The sequence below is a fragment of the Perca flavescens genome, chromosome 4 (assembly GCF_004354835.1).
Source record: "Perca flavescens isolate YP-PL-M2 chromosome 4, PFLA_1.0, whole genome shotgun sequence".
In the NCBI taxonomy this organism is placed as follows: Eukaryota; Metazoa; Chordata; class Actinopteri; order Perciformes; family Percidae; genus Perca; species Perca flavescens.
The window spans coordinates 25043354-25071269 of NC_041334.1; the positions used below are offsets into that span (position 1 = coordinate 25043354).

The 27916-nt window shown below is 40.3% G+C and overlaps 2 protein-coding genes and 1 pseudogene across 3 annotated transcripts; 2 read left to right on the forward strand and 1 right to left on the reverse strand.

The window, feature by feature from the left end:
* Positions 1 to 5252: 5252 nt before the first annotated feature.
* LOC114554602 (RNA-binding protein 15 pseudogene) lies at positions 5253 to 9935 on the forward strand (annotated as a pseudogene).
* A 1933-nt stretch (positions 9936 to 11868) lies between these two features.
* Positions 11869 to 19328, forward strand: LOC114554504 (pepsin A). The gene is made up of 9 exons (XM_028576394.1): positions 11869 to 14677; positions 15443 to 15593; positions 15678 to 15795; positions 16226 to 16344; positions 16957 to 17153; positions 17278 to 17394; positions 17562 to 17706; positions 17792 to 17890; positions 19066 to 19328. The coding sequence occupies exons 1-9, from the start codon at positions 14622 to 14624 to the stop codon at positions 19189 to 19191; spliced, it is 1128 nt and encodes a 375-aa protein (XP_028432195.1). The 5' UTR covers positions 11869 to 14621; the 3' UTR covers positions 19192 to 19328.
* A 521-nt stretch (positions 19329 to 19849) lies between these two features.
* LOC114554974 (amphoterin-induced protein 1-like) lies at positions 19850 to 25890 on the reverse strand. 2 transcript variants are annotated; one of them, XM_028577088.1, is made up of 3 exons: positions 25683 to 25890; positions 23716 to 25315; positions 19850 to 20071 (listed from the first exon to the last, which is right to left on the reverse strand). In XM_028577088.1, exon 2 carries the CDS (start codon positions 25247 to 25249, stop codon positions 23720 to 23722), a length of 1530 nt encoding a protein of 509 aa, XP_028432889.1. In that variant the 5' UTR covers positions 25250 to 25315; positions 25683 to 25890; the 3' UTR covers positions 19850 to 20071; positions 23716 to 23719. The 2 variants fall into 2 exon arrangements, with proteins under 2 accessions (XP_028432889.1, XP_028432888.1); XM_028577087.1 differs by lacking the exon at positions 19850 to 20071 and having other exon boundaries at positions 21701 to 25315.
* Positions 25891 to 27916: the final 2026 nt, after the last annotated feature.

Below are 27916 nucleotides of genomic sequence, written 5' to 3' on the forward strand. Positions count from 1 at the left end.
TGACCCACTTTCTCCACTGTCTGAACACCTGCACAACACCAGCATGTCCCTGTGCACTGATGCACAACAGTGTGAGGATGCATTGACAGATAAAGCTGAAAGCTAAGACTGTTGAGTGTTTTTTTGACAATAAATAAGCATTAATTAAAGAGCCTTATCTTAGGGAAAGATAAACATGAAAATGTTTGTTTTGTTTTACACATTATTGCACAGGTTTTGCATGATGCTGATGAAGTGGTGTTGTGAGAGAACAAGCATTAATGAATTATAAGTGCATTGATAACAGAGAGCAATGGCATGCATGTGGGCTGACAAATGTAGACATTGATCGCTTCAACTCATCCATTCACAGCCGTGTTTACATTCACTTGCTTTCAGCAGGATCTGCAGTGCAGGTATAATGTTTACCATGTTTGCTATCTTAGTTTAGTGTGTTAACATGATAACATTTGATCATTAGCACTAAACAAAAAGTACAGCTGAGGCTGATGTAAACATCATTAGTTTAGCAGGATCACTAAAGTTATTACAATTCATCTCAACAATTCATCTTCATCATTTGTTGCGATGTTTCAACCAAAACCACAAATGTCAACTTCATGGTGGTGATCATCAAAGTCAGCAGGATTCATCCTCTAGGAACCATGAATGTCTGTACAACATTTATCTAGTAGCTGTTGATATATTTCAGTTGGGATTTAAGTGGGGGCCCTAACGAAAGACTGACATTTTCATCCATAAAGTGACACTGCTAGCATGACAAATAAAGCATAAATCTGAACTGAACACCAAAAAAGCTTGAGTGACAGTGGGCCTATTTCTCTTTGGCAAGCTTGGTGTTAATATTGGTGTTATTATTTTCTCTTTGATTATTTTTTCTTAGTTTATTTTTATAATCCTTTGCTCTCTGTCACAGTCCCTGCGCAGTGTCTTTCCTTTTGTTATAATGAATTTATCTCTGAAATCTTTACTTCAAATATCCGTAATGGTTTTTGTTGAATCTCATGGTCCTTGGTGTCTGACGTCAGCACCCTAAAAACATTTACACTCCTCTCTGCTGTTCACCTTCAGTCGCCTCTAACTTCACATTGTCCCCCCCTCTTCCCCACCCCCTCCTCCCCGCTTTGCTTTCTTTTGTGCTCCCTCTCACCCACTTCCACTCACGTGCACTCATGTATTCTGCATCTGCACCACCACATCCGCCCAGTACTTTTCCTTCGCTCCAGTCTCATTTATATTCCTCCCTCCCCATCTCTTTCCTATCCCCCCGCCTCCCTCCCCATCCCTTTCCTCCCCTTGTGTTTCGCGCTGTCTGGGTCACTCTCAGCTCCTAAAAAAAGATTCACTCCGCACTGGGCTCTGTGGTATCGCTTATCTAGTCCATTATTCTGAGTACAAGCACTTGAACAAACATTACATCTGCACTGCAGATCCTGCTGAAAGCAAGTGAATGTAAACACGGCTGTGAATGGATGAGTTGAAGCGATCAATGTCTACATTTGTCAGCCCACATGCATGCCATTGCTCTCTGTTATCAATGCACTTATAATTCATTAATGCTTGTTCTCTCACAACACCACTTCATCAGCATCATGCAAAACCTGTGCAATAATGTGTAAAACAAAACAAACATTTTCATGTTTATCTTTCCCTAAGATAAGGCTCTTTAATTAATGCTTATTTATTGTCAAAAAAACACTCAACAGTCTTAGCTTTCAGCTTTATCTGTCAATGCATCCTCACACTGTTGTGCATCAGTGCACAGGGACATGCTGGTGTTGTGCAGGTGTTCAGACAGTGGAGAAAGTGGGTCATGTTGGGCTCTGAGAGACGGACGGCAGTGCTCCGCCATACGGCAACACAGGTTGTAATCAAAACTGTTGTGTACTATATGAGGAGTCTTGTCATTAAATGGAGATACAATAAGAAACATAACAGATGAATGCATTTAAAAACCACTTGGGAGCAGTGATAGAGTGTAGTGATGAGAAACAGTAGGTGGCTCTCATTTTTCACACACGACAGGAAATTCATCCAGGATTCAATACTGGTTCAGATGAGACAGGTGATGGATTGGTTGTCTTTTGGTTGGCAGAAATGCACAAACAGATCTGTTACTAAGCATCTGTCTCACATGAAAAGCCAGGGGTGCAGTGGGCCAAGCCATGCTATTCACCTTAATGCGAAGCACAAAAATAAAAACTCATTAAAAGCTGTTTTTTCCCCTGACTAATCCATTGCAGATTTTCTCTTTGACAGCTCATTAACAAAAACCCTTGCATGGCATTCTGTTTTTGATGGTTATTATCGGATGAAACGCCTATCTATTGCAGTATATTAAGATAACTCTTTCTTCAAATATGTTACTAAAAGTGTGCAATTATAATTCCCTTCCATAAATTTGGCACCATTTTATATGTAAGCACAATTTTGTTGACACACTTCAATGATGGAAGAATGCTTTGGTTGAGGACACACAACTGACCTGGATATTGGGAAGAGATGCAAAGCAGGAACAACAACCCCTGCCCCCCCTCCCCCCCAATACTATCTTTTAAATACTGGGTGGCAGATTGCCTCGCTGGGCCTGCACGGGGACATGTGACAGTCTATAGAAGAACTTCACCAGATGGTCTCTCAAAGAGGGGCCAGTCCAGCTCACAGGGTTGAGGGCACAGCTTATGTCCCCATTTTTTTTGGACAACATAATCCTTTTAAAATACAGCAAAGGCCACTGTTTTGTTAAGTTAGTTTTGTTAGTGCAACAAGATTGATGCAACAAATAACTCAGACTCAGTGATGTAATCAAGATGTAATTATTTGTCTGTTATACGTTTTGATTTGTAAAGGTGAACTTTGTTGTAAATTTATATATATTTTCTGTGATAGCCTGGGTAGAGAAAACAGCATTCGTTCAAGAAGAATTTTCTTTTTTTAAGAATCTCAACAAGCTCAGATGAAGAAAAAAAGACAATTGCAATGCATGGATGTGCGTATATGTTTGCATGTGTCACTAACTAATCTGAATTGTTAGCTTTTCTGTCCATAAAGCAACACACTCTAATAATTGGACGACCACCTCTCCCCCTGCTGTCATGCAGGCTGTAATCCTACGCGTGGGAGTGCCCTACATACATGCCTCAGCATTTTATTACAGTGTATTATCAATAATAATAAAAGTGCCCACACATCCAAAAATACCCTATTGACTACACAGATTGGTGTAGTTTGGATGATGGCTTAGGCTGCAATACAGCCTGGGTTGGTGTGGTGTAATTACTGAAAGAAAAACAAGAGCAAAAAGGTTCATTGACATGGAAGCAAACTCAAGGCTCTTAACTAATTTCATTCAAAGTGATCTGAGGGGCAGGTCATTGTGTTCAACTGATGCTGTGAGGGAATGTAACAAAATGTAGGACTATATATAGATATTATCAAAGGAAATTAAATAGACTAGGTGCTTAGGTAAGTAAAGCTTTTAGGATTTGTGTACAGGTACAATATGTACTGCATGTAGTAATGCATATATTTGATGTGTGTGTGTGTGTATTTTGTTTTGTTCTGTATTTTTTAGTTTGATTATAACAGAATTTCAGTATTTCTGTTTATAATACAAATTATTCAATCCAATATAAACACACACACACACACACACACACACACACACACACACACACACACACACACACACACACACACACACACACACACACACACACACACAAATATAAACAGCACAATCAAATTTAACAAAGTTGCAATGTAAAAGTGTGAAGGATTCCAATGTGTGTTAAGGAAATGTTATTAGACTTTCTTTTTTTTATAACAAAATAACTAAAGTTAAACTAGGTTTAAATATTTTTTGTTGGGTTTGAACATCATAGAATCAGGATGTTTTATATTAAGTTCTATTGCAGTTCTTCATGTTTTATTCAGAGTAGTGATGGGCCAATACTCAATACAAGTCTTCCCAGAAGATAGACACAGAGACACTCTGGCTGAGGGTTCTAAGTAAATAGTTTCACTCCACTACCTGGCAGCCATGACTTCCAGTCAACAATCAGGATACAATTTTTTTTTTGTCTAGACAGGTAGTGCTCTACCTTCCTGTTTAAGTGATAAACTGCAGCTGATGCGGTTAATTGTAAGGAGGACCTTCTCTGCCCCCTACTGGTGTAAATTTGGTAAAAACGTGTTTGTTCAGAATCCAGCAGGCTGATAGGAGTACAGCTGGTAAAGACACACAAACGTATACATAAATGGATCCTAAAGTTTGAACTCACATTGCAACTCAAATTAAAATAATTGAGTTCTGCCTGAAATAATTAGTGGGACTGATAATACAGAAATGTACACGCTGGGACATTAAATAGCACCACCTGCCCCACTAATTGATTTCTTTTGCATCTTTGAAACCCCTTAACACAAGTATTGAAAATATATATTAACAATTACAATGCCTTAAATATGTTTTTAATTGGAAAAAAGTGTCAAAGCCTACACTAAGTATTTTAACTGCAGTAGTTATAGCAACTAAAGCCATACAGTATTAACACTGTCACTTGCATGGATATTACAGTGCGGTGGTTAGTTTACCTACTGCCGATAAAGTAGGCTACTATTACTGAAAAAACTGAGGGTTGTATAGGCCTACTGTACGCTGTCATGCACTAGATGTAAAGACCTAAAAAGTTCCATTGCAGGCACACTATAAACTTCTATTATAAACAGCTGGTCCCTGACCAGGCCCTGGCCTGCTACACCTCCTGCACAAATGCAATAGGCTTGTTACATCTTTGCTCTACACATAACAGTCTGCCCCTCCTCCAAAGGAAGTGTTGTTTTCCTGCCATTTATTACTCACTACACAAGTGTCCTTACTTCAAGGTCGCCATGAAGCCTGTACAATACTTTTCCAGAACAATTTATGTTATTCCAACTTTTTTATGCTGTCTGTACCTAAATGTAGGCCAATTAACTCATACTGTATTTTAATTAATATTAATTCACGAAGATTAGACTAATCTAATCTACTAAAATGTGTCTAATCTAGCCTGCCACTATCATTATCTTTTTGTTATTTCTAACTCAACTTCTGCCTTGACTGTACTCTAACCCCACAGCAGACACATCCGTAGTCGAACCAAAGAGGTTACAATAATATTAATCGAATAATATTATAAAACCTATTTGGCCGCACCCTTGTTCATAATAGGCGAGCGTACTTCCTTTTTACACAAGTGACACCCCGCTCAGCCAATCACCTTGTTCCACAGGCGTGTAGGCGGTACTTCCTGTACAGGACTGCAAGTAGTAGTCCAACATGGCGCTTATGTTGCTTGCTTGAGTGTGTAGTCGAAACCGCGTATAAGTTAAGAGAGTTAAAGTCTATTTCAGTGGCAGAGAGCAGACTGAAAGAGATTAGTGTAGGCTGCGGATATCAGAATTTGGAAATGAAAGGGAAAGAGCGGTCACCGGTGAAGAAACGCTCCCGCGCGCCAGATGAAAGCAGAGACCGAGGAGGAAGCCACCCGGGCAGCAAGAAGCTCGGAGCCCTGTCGTCTGCTGCCGGTAACAACGGCAACGGCTCTGCTCATAGCGGCGCTTCATCCAGGAGAAGTGTACACAGTGAGAAAAGAGACATGAGGGATTTAGACGGACATAATTCATCCAGTCGGACCGGCAGCGGCTACGACTACGGGATTGTTCCGGGGAGCAAGCCGTACAGCGGCGCTGACGTCGACGCGGAAACATCCAGGTCCGGTTCACGCAGCGACCTGCGGCCTCCGTCAACGCCAGAAAATGAGTACAAGACTCTCAAAATAAGTGAACTGGGCAACCAGCTGAACGACGAGGAGATAGAAGACGGACTGTTTCACGAGTTTAAGAGATTTGGTGACGTGAGTGTCAAAATTAGCCGAGAAAACGACGACAGGGTGGCGTATGTGAACTTTAGGAGGCCTGAAGACGCCCGTTCGGCCAAACACGCCCGCGGCAAGCTGGTGCTGTACGACCGGCCTCTGAAAATAGAGACAGTTTACTCGAACAGACGCAGAAGCCGCTCCCCTGTTTCAAAAGACAATTTCTCCCCAGGACACAGGCATCTCCACTCTCAGAGACCTCGGTCTCCCACTGGTATGGGGTACAGAGGCTACCGGTTACAGCAGCTGGCTCTGGGCCGTCTCCCCCCTCCTCCTCCTCCTCCTCCTCCAACAACAACACCTCACATAAGAGATCTGGAAAGAGACAGAGAGACAAGAGATTTTTCTGTGTATGATGCCAGGAATAGACCCCCGTTCGTCCCTGACTGTGCTGTTTTCCGTGATGAGGACCTAATGACCCCTGAGGATGACCAGAGGGCAAACCGGACTTTGTTTCTGGGCAACCTGGACGTCAGTGTGACAGAGAGCGACCTGAGGAGGGCGTTTGACAGGTTTGGGGTGATAACCGAGGTGGACATAAAGCGGGCAGTGAGAGGCCAGAACAACAACTATGGATTCATCAAGTTTGAGAATCTTGACATGGCTCACCGTGCCAAAGTAGCGATGTCAGGGAAAGTGTTGGGCCACAACACAGTGAAAATTGGCTACGGTAAACCCACACCCTCGACCAGGCTGTGGGTGGGGGGCCTTGGACCCTGGGTTCCACTTGCTGCACTAGCCAAGGAGTTTGACCGCTTTGGCACCATCAGGACTATAGACTACAGGAAAGGTGAGGTGTGGGCTTACATCCAGTATGAAAGTTTGGATGCTGCTCAGGCTGCATGTACTCATATGAGAGGCTTCCCTCTCGGTGGCCCTGACCGAAGACTCCGGGTGGACTTTGCGGAGACGGAGTACCGCTACCAGCAGCAGCAGCAGTATGTGCAGCTCCCTCTCCCCCTGCCACACTATGACTTTGTTCCTGAGCCCTTCGCCCATTGCCTTACTGACTCCGTGAGAGTGAGGGAGAGGTCTCCTCCACTTCTTTCTCGCTTCAGAGACCGGGATCTGTACTCCAGTGCTGAGTGGCCTGGCATGGGTGTCCATGACAGGATGCGGGGAGCAGGCTTTGATCCCATAGATCGTCTGGACAGGCGTTCCCATGACACCTGGTCAATAGAGCGTGAGCGTGAGCTACAAGGCCGAGATCTAAGCCGCAAAAGGAGACATTTGGATGATGGCGGCCGGCTGGATCATTCACCTGACAACGTCGACTTTGGTCTGCGTCGTCACGGCGGCTCATTAGAGCGCAGCCCTGGAGATGGGGGACGCTGCAGTGATCCTGAACGCCTGCCTCGCTCTGGCAGAACCTCCCCCATTAGAGAGCGCCAGAACACCGGCTTTGGAGACAAGAGAAGAAAAACACTTAGCCCGGCTGCGCCAGACTCTGAGAAGGACCGCAAACGCAAAACCAGTGACCCATCTAAGAGCCCGGCGAGGAAGGAGGATCGCCTAGAACCTCTTTCCTCCTCCTTCAAGCCTGGCCAGCAGTCTAAGCCGGCAGCTGGAGGGCAGAAGCTGAGTCAGGTCTGGCAGGGCGTCCTCCTGCTGAAGAACAGCAGCTTTCCCACATCGCTGCACCTGCTGGAAGGGGACGTGGCCGTGGCTACCAGTCTGCTGTTGCAGGTCTCCGCGGGGGGTCAAGTGTCCCAGCTGAAGATCAGCCAGCGCCTGCGCCTGGAGCAGCCCAAGCTGGATGAAGTTTCTCGTCGCATCAAGGCCGCCGGCTCCAGCGGATACGCCATCCTCCTGGCCGTGCCCGGGAAATCTGAAGACGGAGGGATCCAGGACGCCAGCAGCTCTGCCGAGAGACCGCTGAAGAACCTGGTGTCCTACCTGAAGCAGAAGGAGGCGGCCGGCATCATCAGCCTCTCTGTCGGGGGCAGCCGCGACAAGGACCACGGAGGAGTCCTTCACGCTTTCCCCCCATGTGAGTTCTCACAGCAGTTTGTGGATGCTTCTGCCAAAGCCTTTGCCAAATCAGACGATGACTACATGGTGATGGTTATTATCAGAGGAGCGTCATAAAAAAAGAAAAGAAAAATCGAAATGTTTCTTTTCACACTCATGAACTGTTAAACTGTGTGTTGCTAAAACAGGGAGAAGAAGTAATGATAGCAAAACAGAATAACAAATGATTGTGGTCTGATTTTAAGTTTATAGAAATGAAAGTCACGTTGAATTGAATACATGTTGAGAAATGGATTGATTAATAATAATACAGGCGACACGCTGCTTTCTGCTATTTAGTTGTCAGATAAATGTAAATTACTTAAAGGGTACTCTGCTTAAAGTAGCCTAATTCAGAGCAAGCTACAGTTCTGTGAATCAATACTATATGTTGCCTTATCTCGTTTATAAAGAACGGAATTCCTTTATATCATTTCATACAATGACTGCATATAACAAAAAGAGTTTAAGATCCAAAACAGAGTATTTTGCTTTCATTTAATCTGTACTAAGCATATATTTAACTGGCCAGTGTCAACACATTTTGTAGTGCTATGTTTGTACAGCCAGCCTTTGAAAGAAACTCATGTACATATGATTTAGGAAATATATCTATTTGCTCTAAAGCTTTACCCATTGCTCATTAATAGGCATATTCCAGATGTGCATCTGTATTACTTTTTGCTGACCAAGTAAACATTTTGATTCAAAGTTTCTTTATAACAGATTTTCTATTTTTGTCAGTTTTGGCCAGTCCTGCTTAAAGCTAAAGAATATTGTGGAAATAATTTGTGTTAAAGGGCACTTAAGGTCATATAGGGTTATAGTTCAATAGATTACATAAATAGCAAGGCTCCTTTCAGAGCCACCTCTGGAGGTTTATGTGACATTACAAGGTGAAATGAATACAGTTTTTCCTGTTGTGTTTTTCACTGAGCGCTGGTAGATACATGTAGGGATGGACACAAGCAGCAATCATCTGTACATTATAATACAGTTCAATACAATAGCTGTGCAAAGAACACTGCCTTTATAAAGCTAATTATGTTTGTTGAAATTATGTTAGAAAAGCGCCTTTTAAGCTCCCTGTTTCTCATCTCAAAGTGTTGTATTGAACTGCGTTAAGTTATAGGCTAATATTTAGGGTTGGAACTAATGCTTATTTTCATGATTAATTATGTGGTCTATAAAACATCAGAAATGGTGTTTTTTTTTTAATGTCTTTAAAAAGCTTTGTATGATCCTACCAACAGTCCAAAACCAAACAATATAATAATATATAATTGATTGATCAACCAATTATCAAAACTGTTGCAGATTAATTATCTATCAATTGTTTTATACAATACCAGTGTAGTTTGGACACACTTTCCTAAGTGAATGGGCAAAGTGTGTCCAAACTTTGGACAGGTACTGTGGTTTCAGCTCTAAATATTATTACCATGGAGTGTCTCAACAACACTGAAAGCTGTTCAAAGGAATTATAAGTCTGTTGTTTTGAGTGGCATTATATTATACAGAGCTGCTTTTGTGCCCACCCCTTTTTTATATTGTACTTTTACTGGCATCATATCAAACAGTAATTGGTTGATTTAAATTAGTCACTTTTCTTATGTTATAATCCACTAATTAGAAAAGATGATGTGATCTATAAATTAAGAGCTCTATGTATGCCATGGACAATGACATTAGAAAATATTGCTATACTATCAGTGGACTTCTGAATGAATGAAAGAGGAGAGAAGGCTGATCTCCAGTGGCCTTACACGCCTTCCTCTGAAGGGACTGTTAATGATTGTTTTTCATGCTTTGGTTTGAGTACTGTGTTTCAAATGGGGGAAAAAAAAAAAAAAAAAAAAAAGATTTGTGCTGTGTACTCAGGATATCTGGAGAGAGAAATGGAATACACCAGTACTCATGGGCCTAAGAAGTATACCTAACTGTCAAAGTGCAACATGCACTTGATAGATTTTGTCTCAATAAATTTACTCTTTCGTGGGAAACGCAAGTGCTTCGGAAGACAGCTTTTGTGACCTTTTCTGTACTTGGAATTGTCTATCAAACTCTAAAGGCTTTATCACTTTGACAGCAGGAGCCTTCCCAACAGACAGGAGAGGAAGTGTGAGAATCAATGGGAGCTCAGCCTCTCGGTTCTGTGTTTTCATTTGGTTGATCATCATTTGTTGAATGACCTTTGTGAAGAGTTTCATTCAAATTGAAATTTGGCCATACTAGAATACTTTTTTATTTTTTTCTTCATTCCGTCTGCGAAGGCAAATCTAGAGTCACAGTGTCTCTTCAGATATGTGGCTTATTCCTCCGTTGCCTCTGGCCTGTTTATCTGGAGGTGTGGCTGAGAAACCATCTGGTTTGTCACTCGCCAAGTTTTGCCAAAATCCCCGGGGTCGCTTACGTCTGACAGCCTCTCAGCGGAAGCACGGCAGGCCCCCGGTCTTCCTCTCATCTGGCTCCAGCAGCACCGAGTATTGTTTCAGCGTCTGCAGCAAGCTCAAGAAAGGAGCAGAGTTCATTTGGGTAGTTGCTTATTGTTCTTGCATTGGAGTTTTGAAGAAGATCTCTGTGCTAGGGCCAGACTTCGAACGTGTCTCATCCTGTGTCGGGGAAGAGGTTGAGACAGTGACACAGCATCTGCTTTATTTGCCTTTTAAAATGGAAAGGAAACTCAACAGAAGAGAAAAGATTGCCAAAGTCCTGTGCAGGGAATCATAATCTTTAGTTGATATGTTGATCTGATTTACACACTTCTTTTTTTTAAACTGCATATGAAAGCAAAGTGAAGAGTATCCTGCTATCATTGAGTCAGGATGTATCGTCAAGACTGTGCTGTTCCTGCTCATCGCAGCTTCATCTCCAAACTAAAGGGACCTGAGCAGCTTCATGTGTCCACACGACTGGGCCGCGACTGGGATTCAAGGTTTCCTGGAGCTGTAAAAAGGTTTGAGTCTCTCCCCCCACCTCTGGCTGGACCTTCTCCTGTCTCACAGGTAAAGTATCAAGATGGCCCAAACTGCTGACTTGGGTACGTATTAAAATGTGTAGCACTACCACGAACACAAACACACTAGGCCCTGTTTAAAAGCTGGTTGGAGGGTGAAGAGATCATCAAAATGACTTAAAATGTGAAGTCCCAATGCCCACAATGCACAGCTTTCGTTAAGACAGTCGGACAATTTATCGAAGAAACATTTTTGATGTCTTGTGGTTTATTAAGAAAATAAGTCAGTCAGTGCTGGTGAGGGTCTACTTAGAGCAGATTCAGCATTCTTTGGTATATTTTGTCATGGTTTTGACATGACAAAATATTTGTGAAATTACAAATACGTTTTACAGTGTCGGTCACAAATACACCAGCAATTTGTGCAGCAACTACTTTAAATCTCAACAACAAAGGCAGCTGCACAAGTGAGTCTGAGTAATCGGAGCAAAAGTACATTTTGTTAGGCAATCGTAGGTTTTGTGTAGTAGTTGCTGTCCGATAAATGTAAAATGTAGTTACCGTTCGCCAGTGGTCATAGTTGAGTGTAAATAAGTAGCAACAAAAGAAAACTAAACACAAAAGGCCAAATAGTCTGCTTGAATTACTGAAACATTAGCTACTGCAAAATAATGTTAAGAAGACAATATAGAGCTACAAAGACTAATCGCTAAATTGATTAGTTGTCAACTCTTGAATTAATCACCAACTATTTTGATAATCGATTAGTCGGTTTGAGTAATTTTTTAAGACAAAAGTAAAAATTCTTTGATTCCAGCTTCTAAAATGTGAATAATTTCTAGTTTCTTCTCTCCTCTGTGACAGTAAACTGAATGTCTTTGAGTTGTGGACAAAACAAGACATTTGAGGACATCATCTTGGGCTTTTGGGAAACACTGATCCACATTTTCTGACATTTTATAGACCAAACAACTAATCGAATAATCGAGAAAATATTCAACAGATTAATCATTAGTTGCAGCCCTACAATAATATGACTTTATATGCCAAACATGGTAACACTGCATTAGCAAACCAGAAGAAATAGAAGATGGTTAAGGGAATATTTCTCAAATTATTATGGGCTTCATCAGTCTGTTTTTACATCATCCAACTTTCTTCAACTTTTTAGTTTGAGTAAGCTATCTCAATGTATGGCAGTTCATTATTAAGAAATAATATTTAATCTTTCGGGGCATAAAAGGTTTGGACGACTTAAAATCACTCCTCAGTAGGAGCACACGATGAGAACAAACGGAGTCATCACTGGTTCTGATGGTGTTAAACAGGCAGTGGAATAACCTCCTCTGGGACAATGAAAGTGGTATAATGCATCATACAGTGGGCTGTTTACTGTATATGAGGGTTACACAGTAAATGTGCATTACCCTTGGCTGAAGCTAAAAACTAGAAGCTGGAGTGCTAACACTTGAGTCGAGGTGAGATAAAATCAGGGCACTAAAGGTTTAGTTAATGACTGGCTGACTGAACCATAAAAGTTATTGAGATCTTACTTAATCGAATACCTGTTAGCTCTTCGATGGGTTTGCAACACAGTCGGCGCCTACTTCACTGTTCTTAGTTCAGACTTTCTTGTTCCTTTAACGTGTTTGAGAAAATAACGCTGCCTGTGACAAAAACTGTCAATAAACTAAACGAGTTTAAAACAGCACCGATAAACCTCCTATGCTGTATTTACTGTGTATGTATTATTAGTGTGAGTCGTTGAGTCAAAATTAGGTACACTTTATAAAAGAAATGTCTTGGTCCTGTTTAAACGGTCTTTCAGAAAGTTTGTGTGTGTGTGAGATATACACCCTAAATGTAGGGCTAACCCGAAGATGATTATATAATTGTGAATACAATATGGTATAACTTTTTTTCCTTTTTAATGTTTGTATTACTCTTTTTATTTTATTTAAATATTTTAAATAAAAAATGTTGAGTATTTCAGGTTGTCACCTCAGTATGGAGGCAGGAAAGGAAGAAAGCCCTTCTGTGTCATCTTTAAAAGACTCCTATTTACCTGCAGTGTGACTGAATGAGCTCTACTGTACACAGCTTCAGTGAACTCTGACGTTATGAGTGCACACTGAAAAGCTGTTGCACATTCAAGGAATTCATCAGATGAGAAACTGCCTCGGTGAGTACAGTTTAAATTTGTTTTAAACTATGCACCTTTTAGTATTTTATATTAATAATGTAAGTTGCATTTGATCTGTGCTTGAATAAAAGCAGCTATTCTGTAAACACTTTCTGACGTTTTGTCTTTTTCTTTTCCACGAGTGGTCTGTTCTGGTCTTTAGACCCTCAGTCCTCTAGAGGGCAGAGTTGGATGGTGTGATATTAAACTGCCATAGCACACAGAAGACATGCCTAGTGGGAAAAATGCTACAGTATCGGTGTTTTTGTTTTGTTTTTTTAAGTAAGTAATGCGATAAGCTTGTCCAGTTGATTTATGGTTGACGGGTGAGGAATTTTATGAGATATTAAACTTCTTTCTCACTAATATCAACATTTGGTCTACGGGCATTTACTCTTTATCTTTTAAAAGCCATTAATACTTTTTAAAAAAACACCCCTCACTGTGACTGTACACTATTACTCGGTACAGCGGGACCTTTAAAGTTGCTGTATTAAGTAATACTTTACATTTCCTTTCTGTAAGGACACACAGTAGATGAGAAAAGTCAACAGAAACGCATTCAGACTGCCGTCTGGGAAAGGTCAAACCTCACCGGTCCTTCACCACTTATAAAACGTACATACGTGTGAGTGTGGGAGAAGATGCTGCAATGAAAACTGCAGATTTCTTTTAGTTGACCATATCAAATGAAAGGAGCACTTTTCAATTCCTAATTGTCTGCTAAAGTAAATTTGATGTTGTACGTGGCAACTTCAAAGCCTGACAAAGGGAAACCTTTTTTTTGTTCAATCAGTTATATCTGCACTGTATTAAAAATCTGCTCCATTTCCCCACCACCTAAAACTAAAACACAGAACTAAACAACCCCTTATTCATTTAAAATGGATTGATCTTTTTTTAACACCAGATGATTAAAAATCACATATTTTAATAAAGCTGTAGGTTTGTTTTCATCAGTGATGTGTAGAACAGGCCTGTAAATATACAATAGACATTTTCATCTATTACATTTTACACTATGTATCTAAACATATCTAAACTTTATATAGACAAAAAATGGCATATACAGTACACATTTATTGGGATCCTTAGTTACCTGTTGTTTATGTGAAATGTCTTTTTGTGGTTTGAGGCTTAAGGCATTCTTTTCATTATTCAGTACATTTGGATACATTATTAACAAACCGTCAATGGAAAAGGTGAAACTCATTATTTAGCAATTTCTATTCAACAACATATTAACACTGTTTATTTGGGTGTGTTGCCTTTGATGCTGATATCTGGTCCAAGTTTACTTTGATTAAAGACCTGAGTAAACTCACATATGCTTAACACGTAGATGATTACCATTAGATTAAAGCACATTAGGAAAAACCTACTCTGCCTATTGTTTCTTTTATCTGAATTCACTCATTCGACTCTGTAAAGTGGTTTCTTATCAGTTGAGCTCCTCTAAGTGTTACTGTAAAAAGGAGTTGAGACTAGTTTTGACCTCTGTATAAAAACACCACCTGCACTTCTGTGAGCTCTTTATTGGGTTTTAGAAATAATGAAGTCCGCCTTTGTGTTTCTGGCCTTCTTGGCTGTATCGCAGGGAATTTTCAGGTAAGATATACAACAAACATGCACCTATGGTAAAATAAAAATATGCTGGTTAACGTATTGTTTTGTTTTTGAGTGTGTGGTCGCTGAGAGTGTTGTTGACAGTGTTAATAGCTGTAACATTTCAAAGAGTTAGTGATGAAATTCAGAGAAATTTAGAATAGAATAGAGTGATGATGCTCGTGAAGATTTATGTAAAACAATGTTTGAAAATATATTTAAAATAATGAAATCCTGGAAAGTTTTGCCAGGAATTTAAGACGAGGGAAAATTACATGGCAGAAATGTTTCAGAAATAATTATTCAGATTTTGCTTTCACTTCTATGAATGGCCTACGAAGGTTTTAGAGTTTCAGATTTTCTTTATCAGAGAATGGAAACACCATTTACACAAATAGACATGTTGTGTAATACTCTAAACCGTAGAAAATCCACCCTAAAAATGTTGAACTAGTGACAGTATTAGTAGCACCCACACCTGGTACCACTGCCGTCAGTGTGTGAATGACAGGCAAATTGTAAAAAGCTTTGGATAAAAGTGTTATTTATGTAAATCCAGCCATTTATGGTCAGCCCCCCCACCCCCCGGGACGAGCCCTTTACCTTTTGTAGCTCAGAAGAAAACTTTAGTTTATTTTCCCGTTCTACTTCCCTAGATCACTCCCAGACTGAAACTCCTTATTAGGATAAGTTATGAGGTCTGACATATTTAAAAAAAAAAAATGTTTGTGAGTATGCTTCCAGATAACTATCAAACTGCCTGCTCAGGATTCCCCTAATGAGAGGGAAGTCAGCCAGGCAGCAGCTGGAGGAGAGAGGCCTGTTTGACGACTACAGGAGGAAGTTTCCATACAAGCCAGCAGCAAAGTTTCTCCCCAGGAATGAGCAGAGTGTGGTGCCCATGACCTTTGACCCAGATGTAAGTAGCATGTAACCTCTGTATATCTGCCCTGTGCAATCATGAAATACATAAACTGAGTAACTAATTTTATTTTGGTCAAAGACAACATACTATGGCGAGATTGGCATTGGGACTCCACCTCAGTTCTTTAAAGTTCTCTTTGACACCGGCTCCTCTGACCTGTGGGTTCCCTCCATCAGCTGCACCAGCTCTGCTTGTGGTGAGTATGATGATAAAGGTACATAGTCAGAATAAGTTAACATAGTGATGATTCTGTATTACAGGCCACCTATTGATTTATTGTTTTAGTCATTTTTCAACCAAAAATGCTAAACATTTGCTGGTTCTTCTCTCAAATGTGAGGATTTGAGTTTTTTTGTGTGATATAGGATAGTAAACGGAATATCTTCTGGTTTTGAAATATTTGTCGGTTAAAGCAAGTCATTTTAAATATGTCACCTCGGGCTCTGGGAAATTATGAGCATTTTTACTACTTTTGGGAGAATTCTGTAGACAAAACAATTAATCAGTAATCAAAAGAATTGTTATTTGCAGCCCTAATTCTTACTATATTGCTGAATTGATATGTGAATATTCTTGCAGATGCCTTTAAACAGAAAAAAAGTAATTAAATGTCTCTCTCTCACTAGACAAACATGTGAAGTTCAACAGCTCAGCATCCTCCACTTTTCAGGCCGGCACAAAGACTTTCTCCGTCTCATATGGCAGTGGATATGCAGCAGGGAATACTGGATATGATCTCATAAAGGTGAGGATTAAACATTCACTTTTCTGCTGGCCATTTTTTTTAACCTTTATTTATCCAGTCAAGTCGATTGAGAACATATTCTCATTTGCAACGACGACCTGTCACATTCACACAGTTACACATTCATACCTGGAAGCTGCCTAGTACAACCACAGTCTGATCTGCTGGCCACTGAGCAGCTCCACCTTGCTCAAGGGCACCTCAGTGGTGGTAATGAGGGAGGGACAAACGCTGCTCTTTCGCTTTACCCCAGTTACCCAGATTTTATCCTGTCGGTCTGGGGATTGAACCGACGACCTCCCGATCACAAACTCACGTCTTTAACCTTTAGGCCACCGCTGCCAGCAGTGGAATATCTTTACTAAAATTTCGGAATTTAGGACCAACTGGAAATTAAATACAGAACTTTACATAGTTCTATAAAGTAGTTAAAACTAGCTCCAAATTGACTGATACTTCTGTATTGATTTATAACCAAAACATATAATTTGCAGATCAAGTACTTTCAGTTTTGATACTTTAGTACATTTTGGTTACCGTTTTTACATTAATATATCGGTGTTTTACTACTTAAGTAAAGGATCATGAAAACTGATGTTACATTTTCATCAGATAAGCAATCTCTACGTGGAGCACCAGATATTCGGCCTCACTGTAACAGAGGAAGCTTTCCTGGGCTTTGTACCCTGGGATGGAATTCTTGGTCTGGCCTTCCCTGGCTTGTCAAACGAAGGAGGCACACCTATATTTAACAACATGTGGAACCAGGGCAAAATCCCACAGAACATGTTCTCCATGTACCTGAGCCGGTGAGGTCTTATTTGAGTCACGAACAGAAACATGATGCCGAAAATCTTTCTCATGTGCAAGATGGTGTTTTTTATCAATTGTGCAGTGCTCTCATCTTCTTACAAACAATATCTGTGCCTCCAGTTCTATAGAGGGCAGTATGTTAATTCTGGGAGGAACTGATTCCTCATATTACACTGGAAGCATCCAGTGGATCCCCCTGTATCAGGCCACTAACTTTTGGAGCATCCAAATACAAAGGTAGTTTGCCTTTTCATGTTTAAATGTCAATGTTTTAAATGTTTTTTTGTTGTTGTTTTTTTAAACACAATATAGCCACTTCACAATTGACATTATTTGGAGGTCTTCTTCTTGCCTCTGATGTATGTAACAGATGCATTTTTATCGATACTTCCTTTATGTTGCAGCATCACCATCAATGGGAACACTGTTGCGTGCTCAGGGAGTTGTGCAGCATCAGTTGACTCTGGTACTTCTTTCATCATCGGCCCTAGCAAAGATATTAACAACATCAATGGTTGGTTGGGAGCCTTCTCAGATCAGTATGGTGATGTAAGTGTTTTGAATGTTTTGTATAATATTAAATATGTTTAGTGACCTGTTCTGGGTTTAACATTTTTGTTTGTCTGTCTCTCAGGCTGCTGTGAGCTGCAGTAACACAGATCTCTTGCCAGACATTGTGTTCAACATAAACGGCTACAGCTTCGCTCTCCCTCCATCAGTCTATGTCATCAAGGTTTGTGTTTTAAGCACAAAGTGATGTGTGGTACCACTTTCTAAGGCATACTTAAAGAGTTAATAGTTAGTGGCTTCATCAATGTTTATAAATCATTTATTAAGCCATGAATAATTTAAGCCATTATTAGAGCAATGTTTGCTTTATAGAGTATTAATAATTCATTAATATGGACAACTTTTAGATTGCCAGGTTTTGAGAAATTCTTTTTAGCAATGTATATCCTCCACCAGTATAACTTGCCTTGTCTTTTTAGATCTTTATTTAATCAGGACAAACACTGCAGGGCATCTGCAATACAAATCTGTCTATTACCAAGCCGTTTATATACTCAACTCAAGACTTGATGGGTATTGATTAGGTGATAAATCCATAACCCTTTATTATTGGCATGAACGATAAATGGGTTATGGTATGAATGTTCTGCAGCTCGTTTCCAGACGTACATGGTTGAGGAAATGGTCTTAGACAAAGCCTGTTTACCTATTTTTTTCTTTTCATTTTTCTGAATGATTTATAGCTATATGAATAAAAATCAGAATCAAATGTAAGTATGTTGACACTAAGTTGACTCCAGTTCTCAGTAGATCTCAATATGTGTAAAAAGAAGTGTAGAGAACAAATTTACAGGATGAATAAGACCCAAGCATACAGCTAGCATACACCGAGATTTCAAGCTAAACAAATACAGGCAAACTTAAACATGTGGTATAGCTATTACAGGCATGAGCTGTTCCAGAAACTACATATATAAAGGTGAGATTGGTATGTCTACTAAACATTCAGTTGCCATTTTACTGCATTAGTTAATAGTTGTAGCTAAAAGGTTATAATCATAGAAATAAAATGGATTTTATTTCTATGGTTATAATGTTCAGTTTTCTATTCTGTTATACTGCCAGGTGTTTTTATTATTTTGTCCACACCATTTGGATAAATGAGGGTAATTCTTAATAACTGTATAATACAATACAGTTCAATAGCACAACAAAGTACATCCTTCAAAATGCATTAGTTGCAACATGGAAACCCTTTATGGACGCAATATTAGAAAGTGGTACCAGATTTTCATCAATAAAAAAAACTTTAAAAAGTAGCCTTTGCAGATTTATTTATATGTTCCAGTATTTATATAACCTAAGGTGATTAAGCTGATCTCTGTCCTCTCTCCTCAGTCTGCCTCTGGGTGCAGAACAGGGTTTGCATCTGGCACCTGGATCCTGGGTGAGGTCTTCATGCAGCAGTTCTACACCGCCTTCGACATCAACAACAACAGGGTGGGCTTTGCTCAGGCTGTGTAAATGCATGTGAAAAGCTGGGCCAGTTTAAAAACGATATTAGCCATTTGCCTAAGGCTCTAGTCTGAAAGTCTGCGATATTTAGAAACTCATTTACTTTATTTTGTATCAACACGATACCTGTGAAAGCATTCATATCTGTGAAGGAAACTAATAAAATAATACCTTTCAGACCTTAAAGTCAGCGTTTCTTTGATTTACAGGAGGAATTCAGGGATTCAAATGCCTGTAGAGTATTTCTATAATATTCTGCATGTTTTTCTCCAATATGGATCTGTGCTTTGCCACTGGATGGCAGAGAACTCCATGTGCTGCACATTCAGTCACTTCACCATTCATGTGATTCTCCTGGGAGGGGCCTGAGGAGTGGATGAGTCATCTTACTTAGAATTCAGTCTCTAAAACACAGATCCGCCAGTCATTCATTGTCAACAAGCGCCGGCTTACATTAATGCCATCTGTGATGTTAAGTGATCTGAGATTTTCTTTAGGCTGCTGCATTTGTTCTAATTATAACCTGTGATTTACAGGGATGAGTCATTCAGCTCTTTTCCATTTCAACACGTGCATGCACACAGAGATCATTGACCCACTCATACCTCCTATGAGCTCTTTTATTGAAGCTTTTTTTTCTTCATTTAACATTTTAATAATGAAATACTTTTAAACTCTAAATTCAGTGTAAATGCTGCATTGCTGCAGTGCATTTTCCACATGGTTCAATCTAGTTACACACACCTGGCTACTGTTGCATGTACTATGGGTAAACATGGTAACATGATGACAGCAGAAACCGGAAGCACGGACATCCCTGCAGACCTCTTCAATCATTCATCCTGCAGAGGGGCTGCAGGACAGCTGGTTAGGTTTCACACTGCAGCGTATGTCAGAAAGATGGACCAGCTTCTTTACAAAGCAGTAACTCTGAATAATGATTCTGCACACATTTTCTGCACTGACACATGAATAACTGTGATGTAGAATCTTCCACACAATGATGATTATTGCTACAACTACACAAACGTAAAGATATGAGTCTTTTAACTGAACTGTGAGAACTAAATTTGACATCAAACATCAGGAGGCCAATATAATACTGATTACCGAGAACTGACTGTTCTGTCCTGGCAGAGGAGTATGAATACAGACCAGAGTGCTCGCTCTGCTCAGGGAGATCCTGTGGTCAACAAGCCAAATAAGGGTGAGAAGCCAGCGGCACTGAATGTTGCCAGAAGTAAGTAAGTTTGAGATACAGGTGCAATAAAATAAGACTCCCTGCGTGTTCGGTTTCCACTCCAGCGAGCTGTGTGGTCTCCAGTTTCACCCTTAAGTGAACAAGGCTGTGTCATTAGTGTGATACACAAACTGATATTAGCCTAAACAGATGTCAAAATCAGGTCATCATCATATCTGTTCTGTCACATCTGGAGCACTACGCAGTTTAAGGAATGGATTGACATTTTGGGAAATAGCTTAGTCACTTTCTTGCAGACAGACGAGAAGATTGATATCACTAAGAGTTGTGAAATTTATAAGTGTATTTCTAAAATGTTGAACTATTCCTTTTATCTTTCTTTTCTTTTCTTTTCTTTAAAGTTCTGTGCATTCACCTTACAGGAATATAACGGACATCATTCACTCTTTGTTATCATATTTTTGTAGTTTATGAAATACAGGAACAATACAATAATAGACAAGATACAGAAAATAATATGTCCTTATACAGGATTGCATATATTATATACAAGTTTGTGGCTTAACACAGAAGGTAACCTCAACATACTAATGACAATATAACTGTGCTGACTGTGAACAATGAACATGTAGATTATTCATTCTTAGCATGTAACTTAGTCTTTGGTTATAATGAGTCACTTTTAGATGGAAAAAGACATATGTACAACATTAGCATACAGTAGATCCCCTGTTGAGAGATACACATCAATGAAGTTTCTCATGATGTAGCTTATAATACTATTAGACCAGGCTCACGATGTCATGACTATTTTAGTGCTATAATTCCCACAGACACATTTATTAAAGGTGTTGAGTCACCTAAATTATCTTGAAAAGGCACCATGAGAAGTCACCGCATAAAAACAATGGTTCCTTCAAAATAAAAGTACATTTACTGTACATGCTACATCTATCATCTGGGAATGGTTTGTTTTGCTGTTAAATTGCTTCACACTTTTATTATTATTTCATTAGTAATATTAATAATTATGTTTATATTTTTATTAGTAGCGTTAATTTAAAGATTCTTTTTTGGGGGCTTTTCACTTTATTATAGAGTGACAGTGGATAGACAGGAAAGGGGGAGAAAGATGGGGGATGACATGCAGCAAGGGGCAGCAGGTCGGATTTGAACCCGCACCGCTGCAGGACTCAGCCAACATGGGGCGGATGCTTTTACTTGGTGAGCTAGAGGCCGCCCCAGTAGTGTTACTTTAAACTGTGTTCTGTGACCACCATTTATCAATAACGGAGCCAAAGTGACTTTAAGTTTGTGAAAACATTATTTGTACCGGTCTCTATTTTCTGTTATTTCCTGATTTATATCCTTGTGGGCATATACCATTTTGTTCTGACACCATTCAAGTTATGATGTGAGCCTCTAAAATCAACAATTGAAAGGTATTTCAGAAACGTAACTGAAATTAAGACGTGTTTGAAATCTGCTACTTCTTGCTATTTCATCCGCGTCAGGCAGCCTGTGTTGTTTGCACAACTAGCTGCTATTTCTGACTGTGTTTATGAGACTGCTGGCTGGCTGGTTGGCTGGCTGGCATTTACTGATTTGTTGAGGGTTGGGCACTAATGCCCAGAAGCATTCATTCTATTTGGTACTCGCTCTCAGTTGTTTCCCTTGGGCAATGCTTCCCAGCTGCTATTACTGTAACTGTAACATATTGTTTTCACTGCATTGTAACAATAAAGTAGGGTTATTTTTGTAATTTGAACGCACTGTCATGTATCCAGTCTAAACTAGAACTGACATTATAGTATTTTTTTTTTAAATGATAAACCCTTTCTAAACAGTTTAAAGAAGAATTGAGCCTGAAATCTGCAGCAGCTACAGTACACAGACAGTGGACAGCGCTTAACTGTGATATTTTTCCAGACCCTTCAGGTTATGTTAATGTACTAATGAAGTCTCTTTAAAAAGGGGCATTACTGCATATTAGACCTAAAATGGTTAGAATAAGCACACAATCAGGAAATTCAAATCTTTGTCTAACAATTACTGGAACTCTGGTGTTTCTTTGTTTCATATTTTTTGCCGTGTCAACTGGAACGTACCGTGCAATTACATTTACTGTGTCAAAAAAGCTGGCTAATCTTAAATCGATATTTCATGTACATTTGTCTGTTAACAGTCAATAGTTGTATTTATATTGATGTAAACAACTAGATATCAGCCAGTAATACCCACAGTGTGTATTTGGTCATCGTTATATTAATAACTGCCACAACACTGGATGTATAGTCTGGTTTATCTGTTTGTCTGTTTTTTCTTGCTATGGAGAAACATTTCAAACTAAATTTGATAGAAATTATGATTTCTGAATAAAGTGAATTACAGTAAAAAATACAATGTTTCAGAAAAGGCTGGGCTAATGATTCTGTAATTATGCGGAATCTCAAATTACTTAAAAAAGACTTGCATACAAAGTAATATTTTTTTTTAAAAACACTTCAACAAAAACTCAAGGACTGCAAACACAAATATTATTAATTGAGCATTAATTCACACTCAAATCTAAAATAATATAAATAGATAAAATTGCATAAGAGTAATCCTTACAGTATTGTGTGCTGTGAAGGCTGACAAAACCAAACAGGAATGTAAAACATAGCATAAATATTAAACATCTTGCAGAGTTAATACTTTTCAAGCTCTGCATAAAAAATAGCTTCTCTTTCAAGCAGCAACCTTTGTCCAACATCTTTAAAACTTATAATCTTTGTAGTGCTGTGATCCCCAGTGCATAAAAAAGCTGGATAACCTTTATTTAAATTACAGCCTCAGGTTATTCAGAAGCAAGCTGTTTTCATGCTGCTGTTAGTGCTAAGAGTTAATAGGACTTTTTTGAAGTTTAAATATTTTAAAGTCTTGTATTTTTACTTGCATATCAATTTCTTGCAGGGCCAGCCAATGATTTGCAGTAAAATGAAAAACTATTTGAAAACAATAGAAGCATTAATTGCATTTTTCAAAAGGTAATTTAGGTTAAGTAATAGAAATAACAATTGCAATCGTGTGTGACAACTGAGATAAATGCATACGTCAAAATATTTTAGGTCACAAATAATTTTAACCACATTTCTCTGCGTTATCAGAATGTTTTGGGGTGTTTTAAATTGTTTTTATCAAGACATTGCTCTAATATAATATTATTATCATATATTAACAGTATATGCTACTGTAACAGTGCCAACAGCTCTAAGAGCCAACTAAAGCTTTTGATTCTTGCACTCTTGCTCTGTGGAGCAGCCACATGGTTCGAGCCGTCACTGTCTTACCCTTTTACACCACCATGGGGGTATCGGAGCACACAGAGCTGACAGACTCTGCGTCAGACCTCCTTCTCTCCCTGCTGTCCCCCTGCCACTCCTCGTCTTCCTCGCCTATTGGGTTCAACCTCCCGTTCTGCTCCAGCTGGTCCTTGGGTTGCAGGAAGGCCACATGTCTGTAGGCGAAGCCCCCGCCTTCCATTCTTTCTTGCCCCGTCTCCTCGTGTGTATGAGTGATACTAACAGTTGAAGAGTGGAGGCTGTCTCTGGGATCGCTTTTATTCAGGCCCTGACCTGGACAACAGGCGCAGCGGCAGGGTGTGAGATAGAGGTAGATGAGAACCATAACTAAACTGACCAGACATGCTACGAGGGTGGTATAGGCCGTTTTTAGGTTCTCCAGTCCACCACTCTTGGTGGAATTAATCACCATTACAGATACATGTAGCGTCTCATTAAATGAGTCACTGGTGGCATAGCAGGTGTACACCCCTGAGTCCTCTGCCTTCAGGGGTCCAATCTGGAGGCTGCCATCTGGACGCATCAAAGCAGTCTTGTGTGCTGGAGACAGTGGGATGTTTCCAGGCAGCGCCCAGCTCTTCTTCATGTCCTTCTCCCTGGTGTCACAGTCCAGGAGCAGGAACTGCTCCAGATAGCTTTCTTTGTCCATCATTTTGACCTCACTGCAGTTCAAATAGACCTTGTCCAGGTCCAGTATGACCATTTTCTCTTTCTGTTGGCCTGGTAACACACATGTGTGGCTGCCCTTGAAGTCCGTGGCTGAGCTGAGCCCCTTGAGGTACCACCGTGCCACCATGTCATGCACCTCACAGCTGCAGGTCAGAGGGTTGTTGTGGAAGTACAGGCCATTCTTGATCCAGGCGGGCAGAGCCTGAAGCTCATAGAGGGGCAGGGCTTTGATTCGGTTGGAGGACACATCCAGGAGTCTAAGAGTTTCCAGCCGGCTCCGCTCCTTCACCAGCTCCAAAGGGAAACGTGAGATCTGGTTCTGGCTCAGGTAGAGCCTCTGCAGGTTGACGAGGCCAGAGAAGGCAGTGCGATCTATCTGAGAGATGCGGTTGCTGTAAAGCAGCAGCACCTCCAGGTGCTCCAGCGGCTCAAAAATGAACTCGTCCAGCTGGCGGATGCCATTGGAGGAAAGGTCCAAGTAACGTAGCTTTGTCACATACACAAACGCCTCGGACGAGAGGAAGGTGAGGCCGTTGTGGCTCAGCAGCAGACTGTGTAGTCTGCTGAGTGTTTTGGTGGTCCACTCAGCACGTAGCTTGGTAATGGTGTTGAAGCTGAGGTCCAGAACAGCTGTATATTGTGGAAGAGTGGTGGGAACGTTGGTTAGATTCATTTTGGTACAGCTGACGATGTTGCTGGCGCACACACAAGTCTTGCAGTCCAGAGGGCTTCCTATTAACTGTGCACTGACTCTCACTGTTGACAACAATAAAGCCAGAGGTAGAACTGTGATGAAGCTCCTTCCTCTGAACACTTCGGTGGCACCATGGGAAATCCAGAGTGACCCCCCCATCCTGTCAGGATTATAAACTACAGCAGTCTGGATGTGTTCTAGTCTTCACAGTGGAGAGTCATGGAGCTGTGTGGACAATGAGATCAATAAATCATCACCGTTTTACTTTGAATCAAAATGAAAGCTGTTATGCCATTAATGCTCACATCATCTCATGCTCTAATGCACCCAGGGGTGCATTGCAGCAGCCAGGTCACTAGATAGTCAAAAGGTTATGGGTGGTCAGCAAAACATGTCGTCATAACGCAAATTAATGAATTAGCGAGATACATCTCGGCATCATATTAATTAAAAAGACCTATTATAAAGATCCTAAAATATTATCAACGTAACCTACTGTTTCACCCGCCTCCTCCGACCATCATTAAATCTCATCTAGGTCAGAGACATTTGTCCCAGCAGGTTGTAGTGTCCCGCCCGCTAGTGACTTTACCTTTTTGTCGGTTTCTTAAGATCCGAAGAGAAAAGGGGAGAGTCGTCAACAGTCCGGTCTTGGAGATGATCCGCTACAGGACAGTCTCATCCTCTTCATCACAGCAGCAGCAGCGATCACCGGGACCCACAGAATGACCGGAAAAGCCTGTCTGCGGTCCGTACTGATGAGGAAATGCAACCATCTGATAGTTGATCTGAGGGGCGCAAACAGCGGAGCAGGGTGTGTGTCCCATTTTCTCTCTCTCTCTCTCTCTCTCTCTCTCTCTCTCTGTCTCTCTCTCTCTCTCTCTCTCTCTCTCTCTCTCTCTCTCTCTCTCTCCCCCAATAGTGGTATTACACTTACATGCATTACTATTAAGCTGACAGCCATAACATTATTTTTATTAAACATGTTGAACGTTAATTGTCATGCAGTATGCGGAACATCTGGGAATGAACTGTCTTTGAGGTGAGCTTCAGATTGTTGACTGCTGGTTATTGTCCCTTTTGACTTTTCTTTCCCCAGTGCTCATCACATTATTATATTGATGCATTTGTCCTAAAACAAAGAGGGGTCCTCAGGGACGCATTAACTACCAATGGCTGATTCAGTGTGATGATGTCTTTGAAGTCCTTCCCTCTGGTTCATCTTATTATGCTGGTGAAGGACAGGGCAAACACCCATTGTGTGTGTGAACTGCAGCTGCAGCAGTCTTTAGCACAGGACGTGATGTGCATGCAGCAGTGTGCGAGGGACCAATATCAGCATGTGGTTAACATAAACAGCTCATATCCTGGGAACTGGATAAACACTTTTAATACAGTCATCAATAAGATTTAAACATGACGCATTGCTTGTACCATTTAGTTATCATGTCATTCACACTCTTTCCTGGTTATCTCCTAGAGTTGACCAGCCTGTTTTGTTAGAGTTCAGCCCTTGCTTTTTATCTTCCTCCTACTTTCTGTGCAATGTGTACAGTTTTCTATACCTGGCCCCACATTTGCAATGTGATAATTTGATTATATGCACGATTCTAGGAAAATGCAACATATAGGCACAAAACCAAAACACTGAATGTCTTTTTGGCGGAAACAACTTGTGAACACCACATTTAGGCTAAATCTCATCAGCTTTTAAGTTGATATGGGGGACAGTTGTGATATTTACACATCCATCAGTTATTGAGCAACATTATCATTCATTTAGAGTTGTGTTTGTGTCCACTCTATTCATTTTCTTAAAGCTCTGTTTTTGGTCTCCACCAACTTCTGAGGAAAATATCTGGCTTGTTTTCTGCTAAATGCTCCACCAGCTAGTCATTAACTGTCTGTCTGCTTTTTGGTGCTGAGCAGGTAGTCTACAGTGTGTTTTTTTTTTTTTTGGGGGGGTTTGTCCGAAAACAGCTGCGGCTGAAAACAAGGCTATGAGAGTGAACCAAAACACTAAAGTTGCATGCAGATAAACAGCTAATCAACGAGTGTTATGGGCTTGACCCGTTGTTTTGGGTTTTGTTTTATTGTGGTGGTCTGTTTTTGGTATTTGCTGTTTTTGTTATAGGGTGGGCATTTTGGTGTTTTGTCTTATTTTGGTTTTGTATTTGGCTTAGTTTCCTGTTTTAATTTCACGGTCTTGTTTCTGTTTTGTTTTACTTCCTGTGTTTTCCCGCCCTTGTGAATACCCTAATGTGTTTCACCTGTTTCCCAGCCCTTGTGTCACCTGTCTTGTGTTAGCTCATTACCCTCTGTATTTAGTCTTGGTGTTCCCCTTGTCCAGTGTCAGATTGTTGTGCGTGTCTTGTTGCCAGTTTATTTTCCTGTGTGTTTGGCTTAGCGTTCCTGTATTCCCATTTGTGACTTTGACTTCTATTGGGATTTTCCTTTTTGCCTGCCTTTTCCAGGTCTCCTTTTGTTTGTAGGTTTTCTTGGTTTGGAATTAAAATAATTTTTACCATCTCTGCTTTTGGGTCTGCCATTCTCCGGAACCTAACGATGAGATTAAACTCACTATAGTGGAGGTGTGTCCCCTTTCAAGTTGTCACATTGTCATTTAATTTATTGTTATGATAACAATATCAAATATAACTGCTTTCAAATTGGATTTTGACACAATAACCCTAGAACAGCTAATTAAACAGGATCAACAGTAGGTCTACATTAAGGCCTTATCAAGGCAGTTTATAGTGTGTTTTTTCTCAAACTAATTTTCAATTAAATTAGCACAAGTCAGGTGACAAAGTAAACCCTCTGAGG